The 12804-nt window shown below is 52.4% G+C and overlaps 1 protein-coding gene across 1 annotated transcript in view; it reads right to left on the bottom strand.

The window, feature by feature from the left end:
- Positions 1 to 8448, bottom strand: part of Hrk (harakiri, BCL2 interacting protein) — an 18931-nt gene extending 10483 nt beyond the window's left edge. Inside the window, exon 1 of the mRNA XM_004636222.2 lies at positions 8117 to 8448. Within this exon, the coding sequence (XP_004636279.1) occupies positions 8173 to 8448 (276 nt within the window). The 3' untranslated portion in view covers positions 8117 to 8172. The remainder of the gene's footprint in view (positions 1 to 8116) is intronic.
- Between the last annotated feature and the right edge of the window lie 4356 nt (positions 8449 to 12804).

A 12804-nucleotide genomic window follows, 5' to 3' on the forward strand; every position in this document is an offset into this window, starting at 1 on the left:
AAAAAAAAAAAAAAAAATACAGAGACAAAGGCAGAGGCAGAGAGAGAATTGTAAGTACATATACAGCTTTTATTGACATTGTTTCAAAGTAAAAATTGCTGGTTCTTAAAAGGAAGCTAAGTTTTGGCGTGTTTGGTTTTTTTTTTTTTTTTTTTTTTTTTTTTTCTGGTAATAGAATTTGGTTTTACTTTTTAGTGCTGGAAATCAAACCGAGGAACTTGGCCCGCTATGGACATGCTCTATCACTGACCTGCACCCTCAGCCCAAGGTGATATTATCTAAGAACTAAAACAATAAAGAGCCTCCATAGTTCATGCCTGTCACCCCTAGATACTCAGGAGGCTGAGGCAGAAGGACATAAGTTGAAACCCAGCCTGGCCACTTTAGACTCTGACTCAAAATAAAAAATAAAAAGGGTTGAGAAGAGAGCTCAATGGTAGAGCACCTCTGAGTTCAATCCCCAGTCCTGAAAATAAAAATGAAAATAAAAATAAAATAGCACTGATCCCAGGAAGCTGCCTTTTCATGGGACATTTCCACATTCTCTAGAGATGCCACTTGAATAAAATTCATCTAACCCTGAACCCATCACTGCTCAGGCTGTGCAGGTTAACACTTCCCATGAATAAGCCTCTGTCCACTAGCCAGTGTCTAGCTAGGGCAGTTGGAGGTTTCTAGGGAGCATCTACCAGACACTGGGGGCCCCAGGAGGAGTCCAGGAAACCATGGATGGGGCAGAGCCGCCCAGTTCTCATCCCGCTGGAAAGGGGAGCACCACCCGGACAAGGGGATCAGTTTGTGACAGGGAGCCCCTGGTGATGGCAGCAGGAGGTTATCAGAAAATTGGACCCACTGAAAAGGCTCCGGCGCACCCCACTATGTACACAGGGGCAGGGTCTACAGTCTTCCGCAACTCAGATCTTCTGCTCCAAGCCGCATCCTCTCTTCTCAAAGAGATGCAACTGCAACTTTCTTCTGTTCAGCATTTTTCAAATCACTAACAATGAATGTGGAATTTTTTTGCAATCAACAAAAAAGTTATTTTTAAAAGGAAGAATACACACAGTTTCTCAAAACAACTAAATTCCTTCCAGGGGCCTAAGTCTCTCACCCATGGAACAGAGGCTCATGGGAGTCCGGCTTTGTGGGCTGCCCTCCGGGAGAAGCCAATTGCTTGTCCATAGGAGGGCGAGGAGCTTTCTTATTTCCTGAGCATCCAGCAGTTATCTTACCCGTGCAGCCTAAAACAGCAATGCCCCACCCAAGGTGGGGGCAGCAGTGTAGGGCAGGAAGGAGAGAAGGGAGGTAGCTGAGTTGAATGGTGGAAGTTCTTGGGCAACAGAAAGCCAACCAGGGACCACTCGGTCCCCTGGCCCCGAGAGCTGGCACTGGTAAGCTAATGCAGGGCACCAGGGCCTCTCTGGGCTCAGCAGGTGAACTACCTCACTTCTAGGAAGAGGCTGGGGCCTGGCCTGAGCTGCAGTCTGCTTTCTATGAATGCATCTGAGAGCACCAGCGGCAGAGCCCAGGATTTGTCCACCTCTGCATCCGCACATCTTGTGCCCAGGTCAGACACCAAGCCGTGTTACTTCCTTTCCTGTTCCTCCAGAGTGGTGGGCAAAGGATTACATCCGGGTCACTGTACTTCCTGTTTTTGTTTCCGTTTTGTCCCAGAACATCTTTCTCCAGGTCTTTACGCGGCTGACTCCTTCCTCTCCTTCTTCCCCAAATAGCCCTTGACCTAAGCCCTCTGGTAGACCTATCTAGGACATAGTCTTTGTGTGTGACCTTCGGCACCATTGGCGCTTTTCGAAGTTATCTGGGTTGGACCCGCATGATTCAGAGATGGCCACAACAACAGGCTCTCCTGACCCCCACACTTTGCTGCTTCCCAGGGGATAGAATGTAATCCATGGCCCCTGAGTCCACCTTGGCTGACGACTTGCTTCTGAACAAAGTGACTCCCAAAGTAGCGTGGTCAGGAAAGCAAAGTGGCTCTACCTAGTCTCCCTGGTTGCCCACCATTGGAGTTCTGAGCTGGCGTGCCTCAATCCTACCCTGAGGCTGCCATGGTGGGAGGAAGCCCAGGCTACAAGATAAAGTTCTGATCCACATGTCTGTAATGCCAGCACTCTGGGAAGCAGAGGCAGAAGGTTCACAAATCTAAGCCCAACTTGAGCAACATAGCAAAATTAAAAATTAAAAAAGGGCTAGCGATGTAGCTCAGGGCACAGGCCACAGGTTCAATGCCCACCACCACAAAAAAAGAAAAAATAATTAAAACATAAAAGGCTCTGACACCCCCAGCTCTCTCTCAGCGGCAATAGCCAGACATGTACCTGAAGCGGTCCCCCACCCACAATTTCCCCCCAGCCATTGTGCATCAGGGACATGTCATCCTCCATAGGCCCTGACCAGATTCCCAACCCACTGTGTACATAAGCATAACCTAATAGTTGCTTGAAGCCACTACACTGTAGAGGAAGACAACAAGTTCCCTGATTTACTTGCTGTACTTGTCTCTACTGATTGACTTACTATCTGTCTCTACTGGTAAGTTAGGACCCTCAACCTGGTTAGGACCCTCACTCACTCCAAAGCTCACTTCCTTTTGGCCACAAGGTGGGGGGGCACAACCACTGAACAGGTCTGTCTGACTTTGACCTGGGCAGAAAACCACAGAAACTCTTCTTGTCAACATCGAAAGTCCCCCACAAGCCAGGGAGCCCTGCCAACATTACCTCTCCCTGGATTGTTCCAGCCCGCAAACACCCTCCCCACAAAACCCCTTAAAAGCCCCGTGCTTCGCCTTGTTCCCTGCTATCTTGGTCCCCTAGACAGCCAGCCCACTTACTCCTCCCTCCAATAAATCTTCTTGAGGTAGAATGCCTGGTCTGGTCAATTGTAGGCTTGTACCTAACAGCTAGCCACTAGAATATGGGTTCGCAAAGAGCAGCTGTTTCTATGACTTGGTCCTGCCTGCAGCCACTGCGCCCTGAATACAGCAGGCACTCAGCAACAGATGAGGAGTGGGTAGCTCAGGGTAGAGGACTCGCCAGGCACACCTGAGGCCCTGCACCATCTATACTACTGCTACTGCTACCTGAATATTAGTAACTCAGTAAGAGAAAGAAACCGAACTTGGGGGCTGAGGAGAAAGCTCAACGGTCTAAGCGCCTGCCCGGCAAGTGCAAGGTCCCAAGTTCGATCCCCAGTACTGCATGACATACCAGCCCCAGAACCCTGGGCACACCATGCCGGCCACCGAAACCGGGTGCTGTGGCCCATGCCTATAACCTCAGTACTCAGGTGGCTGAGTCAGGAGGATCACTGCAAGTCTGAGCTGTGTAGTGAGACCCTGTACCAAATAAATAAACAAACAAATAAAGTCTTTTTTAAAAAATCAACTAAACAAAAAAAAGAAACCAAACTTGGGCCTAGGGCAGAGGCACATGCCTACGATCTCGGTTACTCAGGAGACTGAGGCAGAAGCATCATAAGTTCAGGGCAGATAACATTTTTCAAGGGCCGGGGATTCAGCTCTGGGGTAGAGTTCTTGTCCAGCAGGGTGAGACCCCGGGTTCAGCTTGGGGGGGGGGGTCCTTTGGGAAACAGTAAGAATTACGCAGGTGCAGTTTGTGACTGTCTCATTTATGCAGCACACAATCAGGCACAAGTGACATCGAAGTCCCCAGGAGCCAGAACACCATAGGGTAGCTCCAAGTACGGGTGAAATCCTACGTGCAAACACTGGCGATGACCGCGGGGAGACAGAAGCCTGACTCCTTCTGGCCTCCCTAGGTAGGCTGAAGGGCAGACTTTTCAATAGAAAAGAGGTGTGACCGCCAAAGCCCGCCCAGCCCACATCTGGGGCGGATTTAATTATCCCCTGGCGGAGCTGTTTTGACATCCACCGCTCTGTCACTTGTGCACCTGTGGCCTCTCTCTAGGCAAGAGGATGACTCTAGACAGGGAGCATGTGCTGTTCCTGCAGTTCACACCTGGCCCCTTTCCGGGAGGTTCCTCCCCCAACAGCTGTCCTCCTGCCCGGCTGCCTCCCACCCCTCGTCAAGCAGAAGCCCCAGCTTTCCCGCACTCAAAGTAACCCTGGCAGGGGCGCAGTGGGAGGAGAGGGAAGCCCGAGGGATGCGCCTCCAGGTTTAACCACTTAATCCCCAAAGTACCTGCCAAGAACCAGTTAGCGCGTCTGGCCAGCCGACCAGCCCGTCATTAATTCATTAAAGCAGGGTCCTAACGGCCCATTATCTTCCTAGCCGCTGACCGACCACGTCGCCTCTGGAGCTCGCCGTCGCTCTTTCTCCCCATCCTCTGGTCTCAAGGCTGGATTCTGCCCCCGCCCCCCCACGGCCGCTCCTCTCCCGGGCAGATTCCTCGGCTCCTACTCTCTCCCTCCCAGGGCACGTGTCTCCCTCCTGCCAGCGGCTCCCTCCCACCGTGAGCCGAAGCTCACCATAAAGCGTCTTTTGTTCCTCTCTAGTGTCTCAGAGCGGTGACTGGTTAAATCTTACCCATCCTCCCGCAGCCTCCAGCGCCTCGGAGGAGCCTGCCCCCAGGCTCTCTGGGAAAGGGAATCTCAGGAGTGCAGGAATTTACTGCCTCTCTTCCAGCTCGCCCGCACCATCTCAGTCCCCCTCCTCCAAGTGGGGGCTGGGATGGGGAGGTGGTGCTTACCCCTCAAAACCAGAAACTCCAGTTCTGACTTCAGGGCAACTCACTTGGACACTTTCTGCCTCCGTTTCCCCTTTGATGTAATAAGAATGGCCCTATTTATTTCAAGTGGAAGGTACCAAGAACCGGCCCAGCCCTGGACACTGAAGTGGATTTCTTAACGCCTCCTCCCCACACCTTGGACCAGTACAGATCCAGTTTACCCAGAGAGGAAACGTGAGCTGCAGGCTCTGAGGATGGTCACACTGCCCGCAAGTGGCTGGGTGTTTATTTTGAGATGCTGGGGATCAAACCCAAGGCCTCACACATACTGTGCAAGGTCTCTGCCACGGACGCGTCTGGGCCCTAAACTCATGCTCCTAATTTTCAGCCCATCCTCACCCATCTGGCAGGGGTTCCCCTGAGAGGCTGGGAAGGAGAGGTGAGCACCCGGACAATGATGATAAAACACAGACTACTTAGGGCAACAAACACACGGAGTGCACAATAACAATCCCAATAGCTGACCTCTATATCCACCTCTTGCAAACCAGGCATTGTTCTGAGCTGCATATTAAGTCTTTTTTTTTTTTTTTTGCATGTGAATTTATTTAACCTTCTTAGTAATTAATACCTATGCACTCAGTTCAGCACCCCTACCCCCCACTCCCACTACTATGGATTGAACCCAGGGAAGTATAGCCTTAGCCTTTCTAAAAGCTTTGCATTTTTTAATTTTGAGGTGGGGTTGCTAAATTGTCCAGACTGGGCTCAAACTTGTGGTCTTCCTGCCTCAGCTTTCCTGGGTTCTGGGATTATAACTGCAAGCCACCCATATGGGCCCTGCTAAATCCAATACTATTCTTGTCCCCATTTTACAGATAGGAAAATTGAGTCTTGGGACTTCTTTCTTTTTTTTAATGATGGCTTGTGAGGAAACTGTTACTGGTTCACAGTAGAGGTCAGAACAAGTTTGTTAGACTACTGATCTGCATATAGCGAAGCTCAACCCTAACACCTAAGAGACCATTGTTAAAGGTCTCCGACACAGGCCTGTCAGTGACTGTAAGGTAGGGTGTGCACACGTCCCTTTCCCCAGCAGGCTAAGGGAAGTGGAGGGCATCCTACAGAATGCAAGGAAGTCTTTCTCCACTGTCTTGATTTTCCCTTCTACCTAACTCACTAGAGGTGGGAAAATATGAAAAAAAAAAATTAAGCACGAACGCCAGAAAAGCGGGAACTGCAGGTCTTCTGAGGTCAGATGAAAATGGTGAGGAGAGAATTCTATCTGCCAGGCAAGGAGCCCGAGCATGGGGATGCCGGTGGCGGCACTGGAAGAGGGTAGTGTGGGGGCATCCTGGGGTCAGGGCGCCATAGGAAGCCTGACACCCCTGGAGATGCGGTGGTGGGCACAGAGAGGAGCAAGGGGTGCAGGAGAGCCCAGGGACGGCTGTTCAGAACAGGTGGCTCCGAATCAGGACTCAGGACATAAATGACTCTGAGACAGAACCAGAGTGAGCAAGGGGGAAAAAAAAACTCTAGGATGACACTTACCTGCCAACCCCTCGCATCAGCGAAACCTGCCTCCCACTGTCTCCGTCCGAGCACACTGGGGCACACCCTGTCCACGCAAACGGCGGGGGGCCTCAACTTTCATAGCCTGAGAGTACCCCGCCTCCAGCCACATACACTACGGGGCTCTGGTGAGGAGTCCCCACCCACCTACGTGTAGCTCCAGACATCCCCATAATCCAACCTGGACCCCAGAACTTAGAAGCCGCGTCCCAGCCCCCATTTCTGTTAGCTTCCTTTTTCTTCCCATCTTTCTTCCTAATCACTTCCGCACTCCAATGTACTCTGCATATGGTATCTCTCTCGATCCCCCAACCTTCTTTCCCATCTTCTTGACCTTCCTCCCCTCTCCCTCCGCCCTTCTTTCTGCCTTTTCCCAAATCCCACGCTCGGGGCTTCAAGTCCTTTCGTTTGCCTCGGGTTATTTGGGCCCTATACTTGGTCCAAAACGCTGTTTCCGCCCTTCTGGAGTCGGCAGCCCCAGTCCGGCCCCTTCTGGCCAGGATGTGGGGAGGCGGGGACAAGCGGATGGGACCTCAGCACCCGGGAGTCAGGCGGAGCGCGCCCCAAAGCCCGCACTTCTCTTCACCGGCGCCCGAGCTGCGCGGGCCCACGCGACATCTGTCGCCCGCGCTCCCGGCTCACACCCCGCGCACCCACGCAGCTCCCCGGGCGCTGCCACCCCCCACGCTCCGGCTGCCACCGCTCCCCGCGGGCGCAGACGCTCAGGCCTCGCGTGCGGGCGCTGCGCCAGCTTCCCGAGGTGTCGGCGCCCCAGGGGCTCGGCCCGACCGAGCGCGCCGAAGACGAGAGTCGGGGCCACCAGGTTAGAGGGCTCTCTGGCCTTTGATTTTCACCTGTGCCTCTACGCCTTCCAACGTTGGTGGCCTCGAGTCACCTGATTCTCTCCACTCCCACCCTCTGCCGCGCCCCTCTCTTATTCCAAAACTTGGGCAAAGGATCCTTATACGTTTGCTCCCCCAAAGTGCCTACCACAGTGTCAGGCGCACGACTAGTGCTCAATAATTCCCGCACCCAATGGCCTAGCATTTGTCAGCAGCACCGAACACATCAGGCGTTCAGTGGCCACCTCTGTGCAGAGCCTAGCGTACAGTAAGCACTCCACACATTCCCTCCCTCTGCAGAACAGCCTCAGAAGGGCTTACTACACACCTCTCACCAGGAGTTCCCCAGCAGAGTTTCTCCAGGACCCTCCGATTCCACCCCACTTCTAGGACATCTCAGCGAAGCAGCTCCCTAAGTCTGGCGACCGGAAGCCAAGCTCCTTGAACAGGACACCTCTCCGGAGAAGGAGCGATGAAGTTGTCAGGACGAAAGAAAACTGGCAAGTTTGTGGGTCTTGGAGGGAAAGACCCAGCCAGCCAGTAACCTGCAGAGCCTTAAAAGGGGGAACTCAGGAAGGGGGGGAGGTCACGGCAGGTCTGCGACAGCGATGGAGACGGCGGCGACTCACGACTGGCAGGCGCTGGCCGGGAAGGGGCCCGGGGACTTGTCTTGAAAATGAAGTGCCATAATAATGACTTGCGGCAGGTGGCCACGTCCCCTGGCAAGGGCACTTTTACTTGTGCTGTGTGCTATTTACTCTGGAGCTCGTGGCGACGACGGAACTGAAGTCCGCCCCAAAGTCTCCGCGCTACTGAGTGGCAGATGAGAAAGGGGCAGAAACAGTCTGAGTCTCCCTAGCAGGGGTGAGGACGGGTGGGAGAGGGGAACGAAGACGCTTCCTCGAGAGGGACGCAGAGAGGGAGGAAGAAGGGACGAGAAGAAGCCGAACTCGCCACTCCCCCGCCCCCGGGACCCCCCAGCCCAGATGCCGCGCCCTGGCTCTCGCCCGCTCCTTCGCTAGCTCGCGTACCTGTTGCTCGATCCGGCTGGGTCTCGGCTCTGGCCCCACCACGCAGCCCCGCGTTCCTACAAGTTCCGCCTGCCGAGAAGCCAGACTGCCAGCGCCGCCACCTGCGCGGCCGCGCACAGCCAGGGCCAGTAGGTGGGGAGCGCGCCGGGCACCCGCGCCCTCGGGCTCCGCGCGCGGCGCCGCCACATGGTGCGCTGGTGCAGCTCGTCGCCGAGCGCCTTGAGCCTGGCGGCCGTGAGCTGCGCGGCGGAGGAGCGCAGACCCAGGCGGCCCGCGCTGCAGGCGCACACGGCCGGGGGGCCGCGGCCGCGGTGCAGGGGGCACGGGCACATGACCGTTCGCCTCGCTCCCTCCCCGCGCTCAGGCCGCCCCTCGCCGCCTCTTCCTCCGGCCTCTGCGCCCGCGCCGCCGCCGCCGCGCTCCGACCGCCGGGGGCCTCCCCTGGACACCAAGTTTCTCCTTGGGTTGTGCGTTTGTTGTGCTGACGGCGCTATTATTAATTAAAGTGTCACATGGTGGAGGGGGGCGGGGAGGGCGCGGGGAGGGGGTTACATCATCCGGCCCCCGTGGGGGGTGGGGGCTGCAGGCAGAAGAAACCGAGAGGTAACTTTTAACCCTAGAGGCGCCGGCAGCGAGGGGGCGCGCGGTTTGGGAAGGCGAGCGCGGCACACAGGGACGCGAGAAGGCACCCTAGGTGCCCGGGTCTTGGCGAGTCGAGAGGGGACCTTCCACCATCCCCGCTGAGACGAGGATGGAGAAGGAAGATTTTCATCCTTTCCTTTTTCCAGAATTCAGCTCCAGTTCCGATTTGGCGAAGGAAGCAAGCATGTTTGCCGTGTTTTTTTTTTTTTTTTTAATGAACCGGATATCAAATTCGACTGTATTATTCAAAAATATTCCGAGGCTGCCGTTTTGTTGTGGGGAGGTGGGTGGTTTCAAAATCTTAAGGAAGAGCCAGACGCACCCCAACTTCCCTCGTTTCAGGTCTGACTCGGTGCTCGTAGCTTTGAGGTTGAACACACCCCCGACATACGTCCCCACCCCCTTTTGGGCTTGTTGACCTGACCCTAAGGCCCTCCAGTAAACCGCTAAGATCCTGATCGAGGCTCGGTGGCGGATTGGAGGGGTACGTCCTGAGCCGGGGGTGAGGGGCGGAGGGGCGGGGAGATGCAACCAAAAGACCCTTATGGAGAGAGGTCAAAAAAGAAACTTCTTTTTTGCCTGCTTTCCTTATAAATATTGTTTTCTTGCTGAGATTGACAGCGATCCAAATTTAAGACCCAGTAAAGATCCTCAGAGCCTGCATTTGAGTGTCTGGTGACACGGGCTACATTAGCCCTTCCCCTTTCTGATAGGAGGGAACCCCCAATATTTCTCCAGACAGGAAAGTCTGGAGTTGTCTGTCACTGCTAGGAAAGGTACAGACTGGAGAGAGGCCCACTGCCTTGATTTGGGAGGTGAGGCAGGAGACCTCTCTAATCTTAAATCTAGCGGGATTCTAAAACTCTGGGAAAGGCTCTGGGGTGGACCCACGCCAGCGATCTGGGAATGACCAGAAGTTTCCATTCTCTGTTTCCCACCTGCAGAGTATATTGCCAAGGCCGGACAAGCCCCCTGGTCCCTTGGAAAATAGTCATCAAGGCCATGAGCTTAGTTTTGTCTGCATGTATTACAAGGAGAGATTTCCCCTCTGGGCCAGCAGCATGGTGAAATGATAGAGTTAGGGATCAGACCTCAGGTGGGTTCTGTGACTCCGGTGGCCCTAACCTTCTCCTAGCCGCAGTTCTCTTAAGCTAACAATAGGCAACACCTACATCAACAAATGGGGCCAAGACCCCTAACTGAACTGCCTATGCTGAATCTCCCAATTGTGTGTGTGTGTGTGTGTGCACGTGCGTGCTGGGAGAGCACTAATACTATCCTATTTTCAAGATGAGAAAACTGAGGTGCATAAGTCTTCTCACCCAAGCTTACAGAGTTGGTAAAAAATGAAGCCTGGCTCTAAACTGGGGCAATCTGCTAAAGGCACTAAGCTCTTAACCATGGTTTTATACTGCCCCCTGTAATCTGGGAATAATACCTCCCTCCCAGGATTGGGGTAGAGACTAAATGAAAGAAATGTATGCCAAGCACCTGGCAGGCAGTGGGCTCTGGATAAACCTTGATTCCCTTTGCCTTTGGCCAGAACCACTTTCCCGTCTCCTGGGACCCACCTCCTTAATCCTCCTCGTCTTTGCAGAGGGGGCCTGAGCTATTGCCCGGGTGTAGCGTTCCAAGAATGAAGACACAGTGTCTATTTAGAAAGCCCTTTGGATTTAAATTGAACAGTCCTCCCCCCCCCTTTTTAATCTGCACGCTTTTAACGGCTCACTTCATGGACATTAATTTTAATGGGACAATTATTACCCTGTTTGGAAGGCTGCCCCTCGATATGCTGGGCTCACAAGGTGGTGCTGGGTTGGGTCCCAGCAGTTTGGATGTTTTCTGTAACAGAGAGCGAAATCTTGGCCTTAGGAACGCATCATCGGGCAGAGGGAGCAAAGAAGGGGGTGGTGGAAAAGTTGTAGACAAGGGAAGACTTCTGTGCTCTAGAAGCCCTGAATCTGAGAGCGCTTCATTTACTTGTGAAAGAGTGAGCCTGTCTTCTTCTACTTACTCACTGGGGAACTTGGCCTGAAGGTGTGGCTTTTGTGAAGCCTTCATTTCCTGGACATGAAATGGGACTAGGAATATCTACTCCACTGGTCAAACAAGGTCCTATTGGTAAAGCCCCATTGCATATTGTCAGCATTTGCTACACAGTTGGTGCCTGTTAATGGTTTCCAACAGACCACGTAGTCAGTACATGGTGTACTTTGAAGAATATTGGAGACACAGACGCTCACAGATACATACTCCCCTATTGTGAAAGGGGGACTCAAGCACTGATGCTAAGCATGGCCCAGAGAAGCAAATCCTCTGGGTAACATCATACTCTCCTAACACTTGGGTCAAAGTAAGCTTTTGCTAGTGTGTTCAGGGCATTCATTTCCATCCCTGGCACTACAAAATGTTTTGATGTTTACTAAACATTTATTGAATGAATACCATGCCATGCGCTGTTCTGAGCACTGCAGCTGTACTGACTCACTTAGCCCTAGTAAACCTATGCAATAGGTACTGATATTAGAATAATATGATAGATGACCACACTGAGGCAGAGTGTTTAAATAATTTATCGAAGATCATGCGGGTCTCTTGTGCGCTTTCACATTATGTCATCACTGAGGACTTGAGAGGAGAGAGGGAAGCTGCATGGGGTTGAGTTGTGACCCTTCCCTCCCTCCTTTATTCACACGTGGAAGTTCTAACACCCAGGATCTCAGATTATGACGTTTGAAGACAGAGTCCTTAAAAATGGTAATTAAGAGAAAATGGGGCCATTGGGATGGGCCTGAGCCCACTAGGACTGGTGTTCTTATAAAAGGAGGAAATTTGGACATAGACGTACACAGAAAGGTGACATCTGAAGACATTCGGAGAGAGTGGCCACCTACAAACCTACAGAGAGATACCTGGAGCAGGTCCTTCCTTCGCAGTTGTCAGGAGGAACCAACTCTGCGGGTGTGTTGACCTTGAACTTCCCGCCTATAGAACTGTGAGAAAATATGTCTGTTGTTTAAGCCTCCTAGATGTGGTACATTGCCATGGCAACCCCTGGAAACTAACAAGAAGAGGAAGCATCCTAAACGGGCGGCTAGAAGCAGACGTTTTCAGCAGGCAGGGGCTGCTTTCTCTGCTGGGAATATGATGGAGTATTTTTCTGAGTCCTCCAGAAGGAGTGTTGGTCCGTTCCCCTCCTTCCTTTTCTGCGTTGGAGGTCTTTAATTGAGGAATTGTAAGAGGTTATTTTGGAAAACAGTGTGTGGCAATCCCGTGGATAACTTCATTCAGAGAAAACTTTTTCGACATAATGCGAGGGAGTACAAATCCTCCATGGAGAGTTCTCAATGGAGTGAGATAGATTTTCTAGCTGACGAAGGTTTCCCCATGCTTGAAGCTGGGTACATAGTAGGTGCTCTGTGATTTGTTGAAACAAAGGCTCAGGGAATAGATGGGTGGGTGGGTGGGTGGGTGGATGGATGGATGGATGAGTGAGTTGGTAGGTGGACGGATGGATGGATGGATGGATGGATGGATGGATGGATGGATGGATGGGTGGATGGATGAAAAGCATCTCAATATGTCTTTTTCAAACATACACAGTGATCATGTAGAATTGTTATAGTCAATAAATATAAATATGCTTCAGAGCATTCCCTTACCCCCTACAGAAATCAATCCTTAAGTGTTTTAAACTGGAGAAGGTTGGATATTTCTTTAATTAAAACAATAATTACCTATCCTAGCGTTTGAGACTGAGTGAGCTTTACCTTATGCTGTTTTAATTTGTGTGGCTTGGTAGAGTGGTAAATGAGTGAACAGCTGTTGCCGCCCCCAAACAGCTGTGTTTCCTGGAGCCATGTATGAATGCCAAGGCCAGATCTGATGCCAGGAGTCGGCTTGGTGAACCACAGAGTTCTTGAATCAAAGTCAGACTTGTAACCGGGTGTTCTGATGCAGAGAGCCAGCAAGATCTCAATCGGACCCCTCACCCCACTGTGCGGTAGAAGCTTGGTGCCTTGGGCACATTGTTTACCTCTATGAAC

This window comes from Octodon degus, unplaced genomic scaffold (genome assembly GCF_000260255.1).
Source record: "Octodon degus isolate 3935 unplaced genomic scaffold, OctDeg1.0 scaffold00079, whole genome shotgun sequence".
NCBI classification, from domain to species: Eukaryota; Metazoa; Chordata; class Mammalia; order Rodentia; family Octodontidae; genus Octodon; species Octodon degus.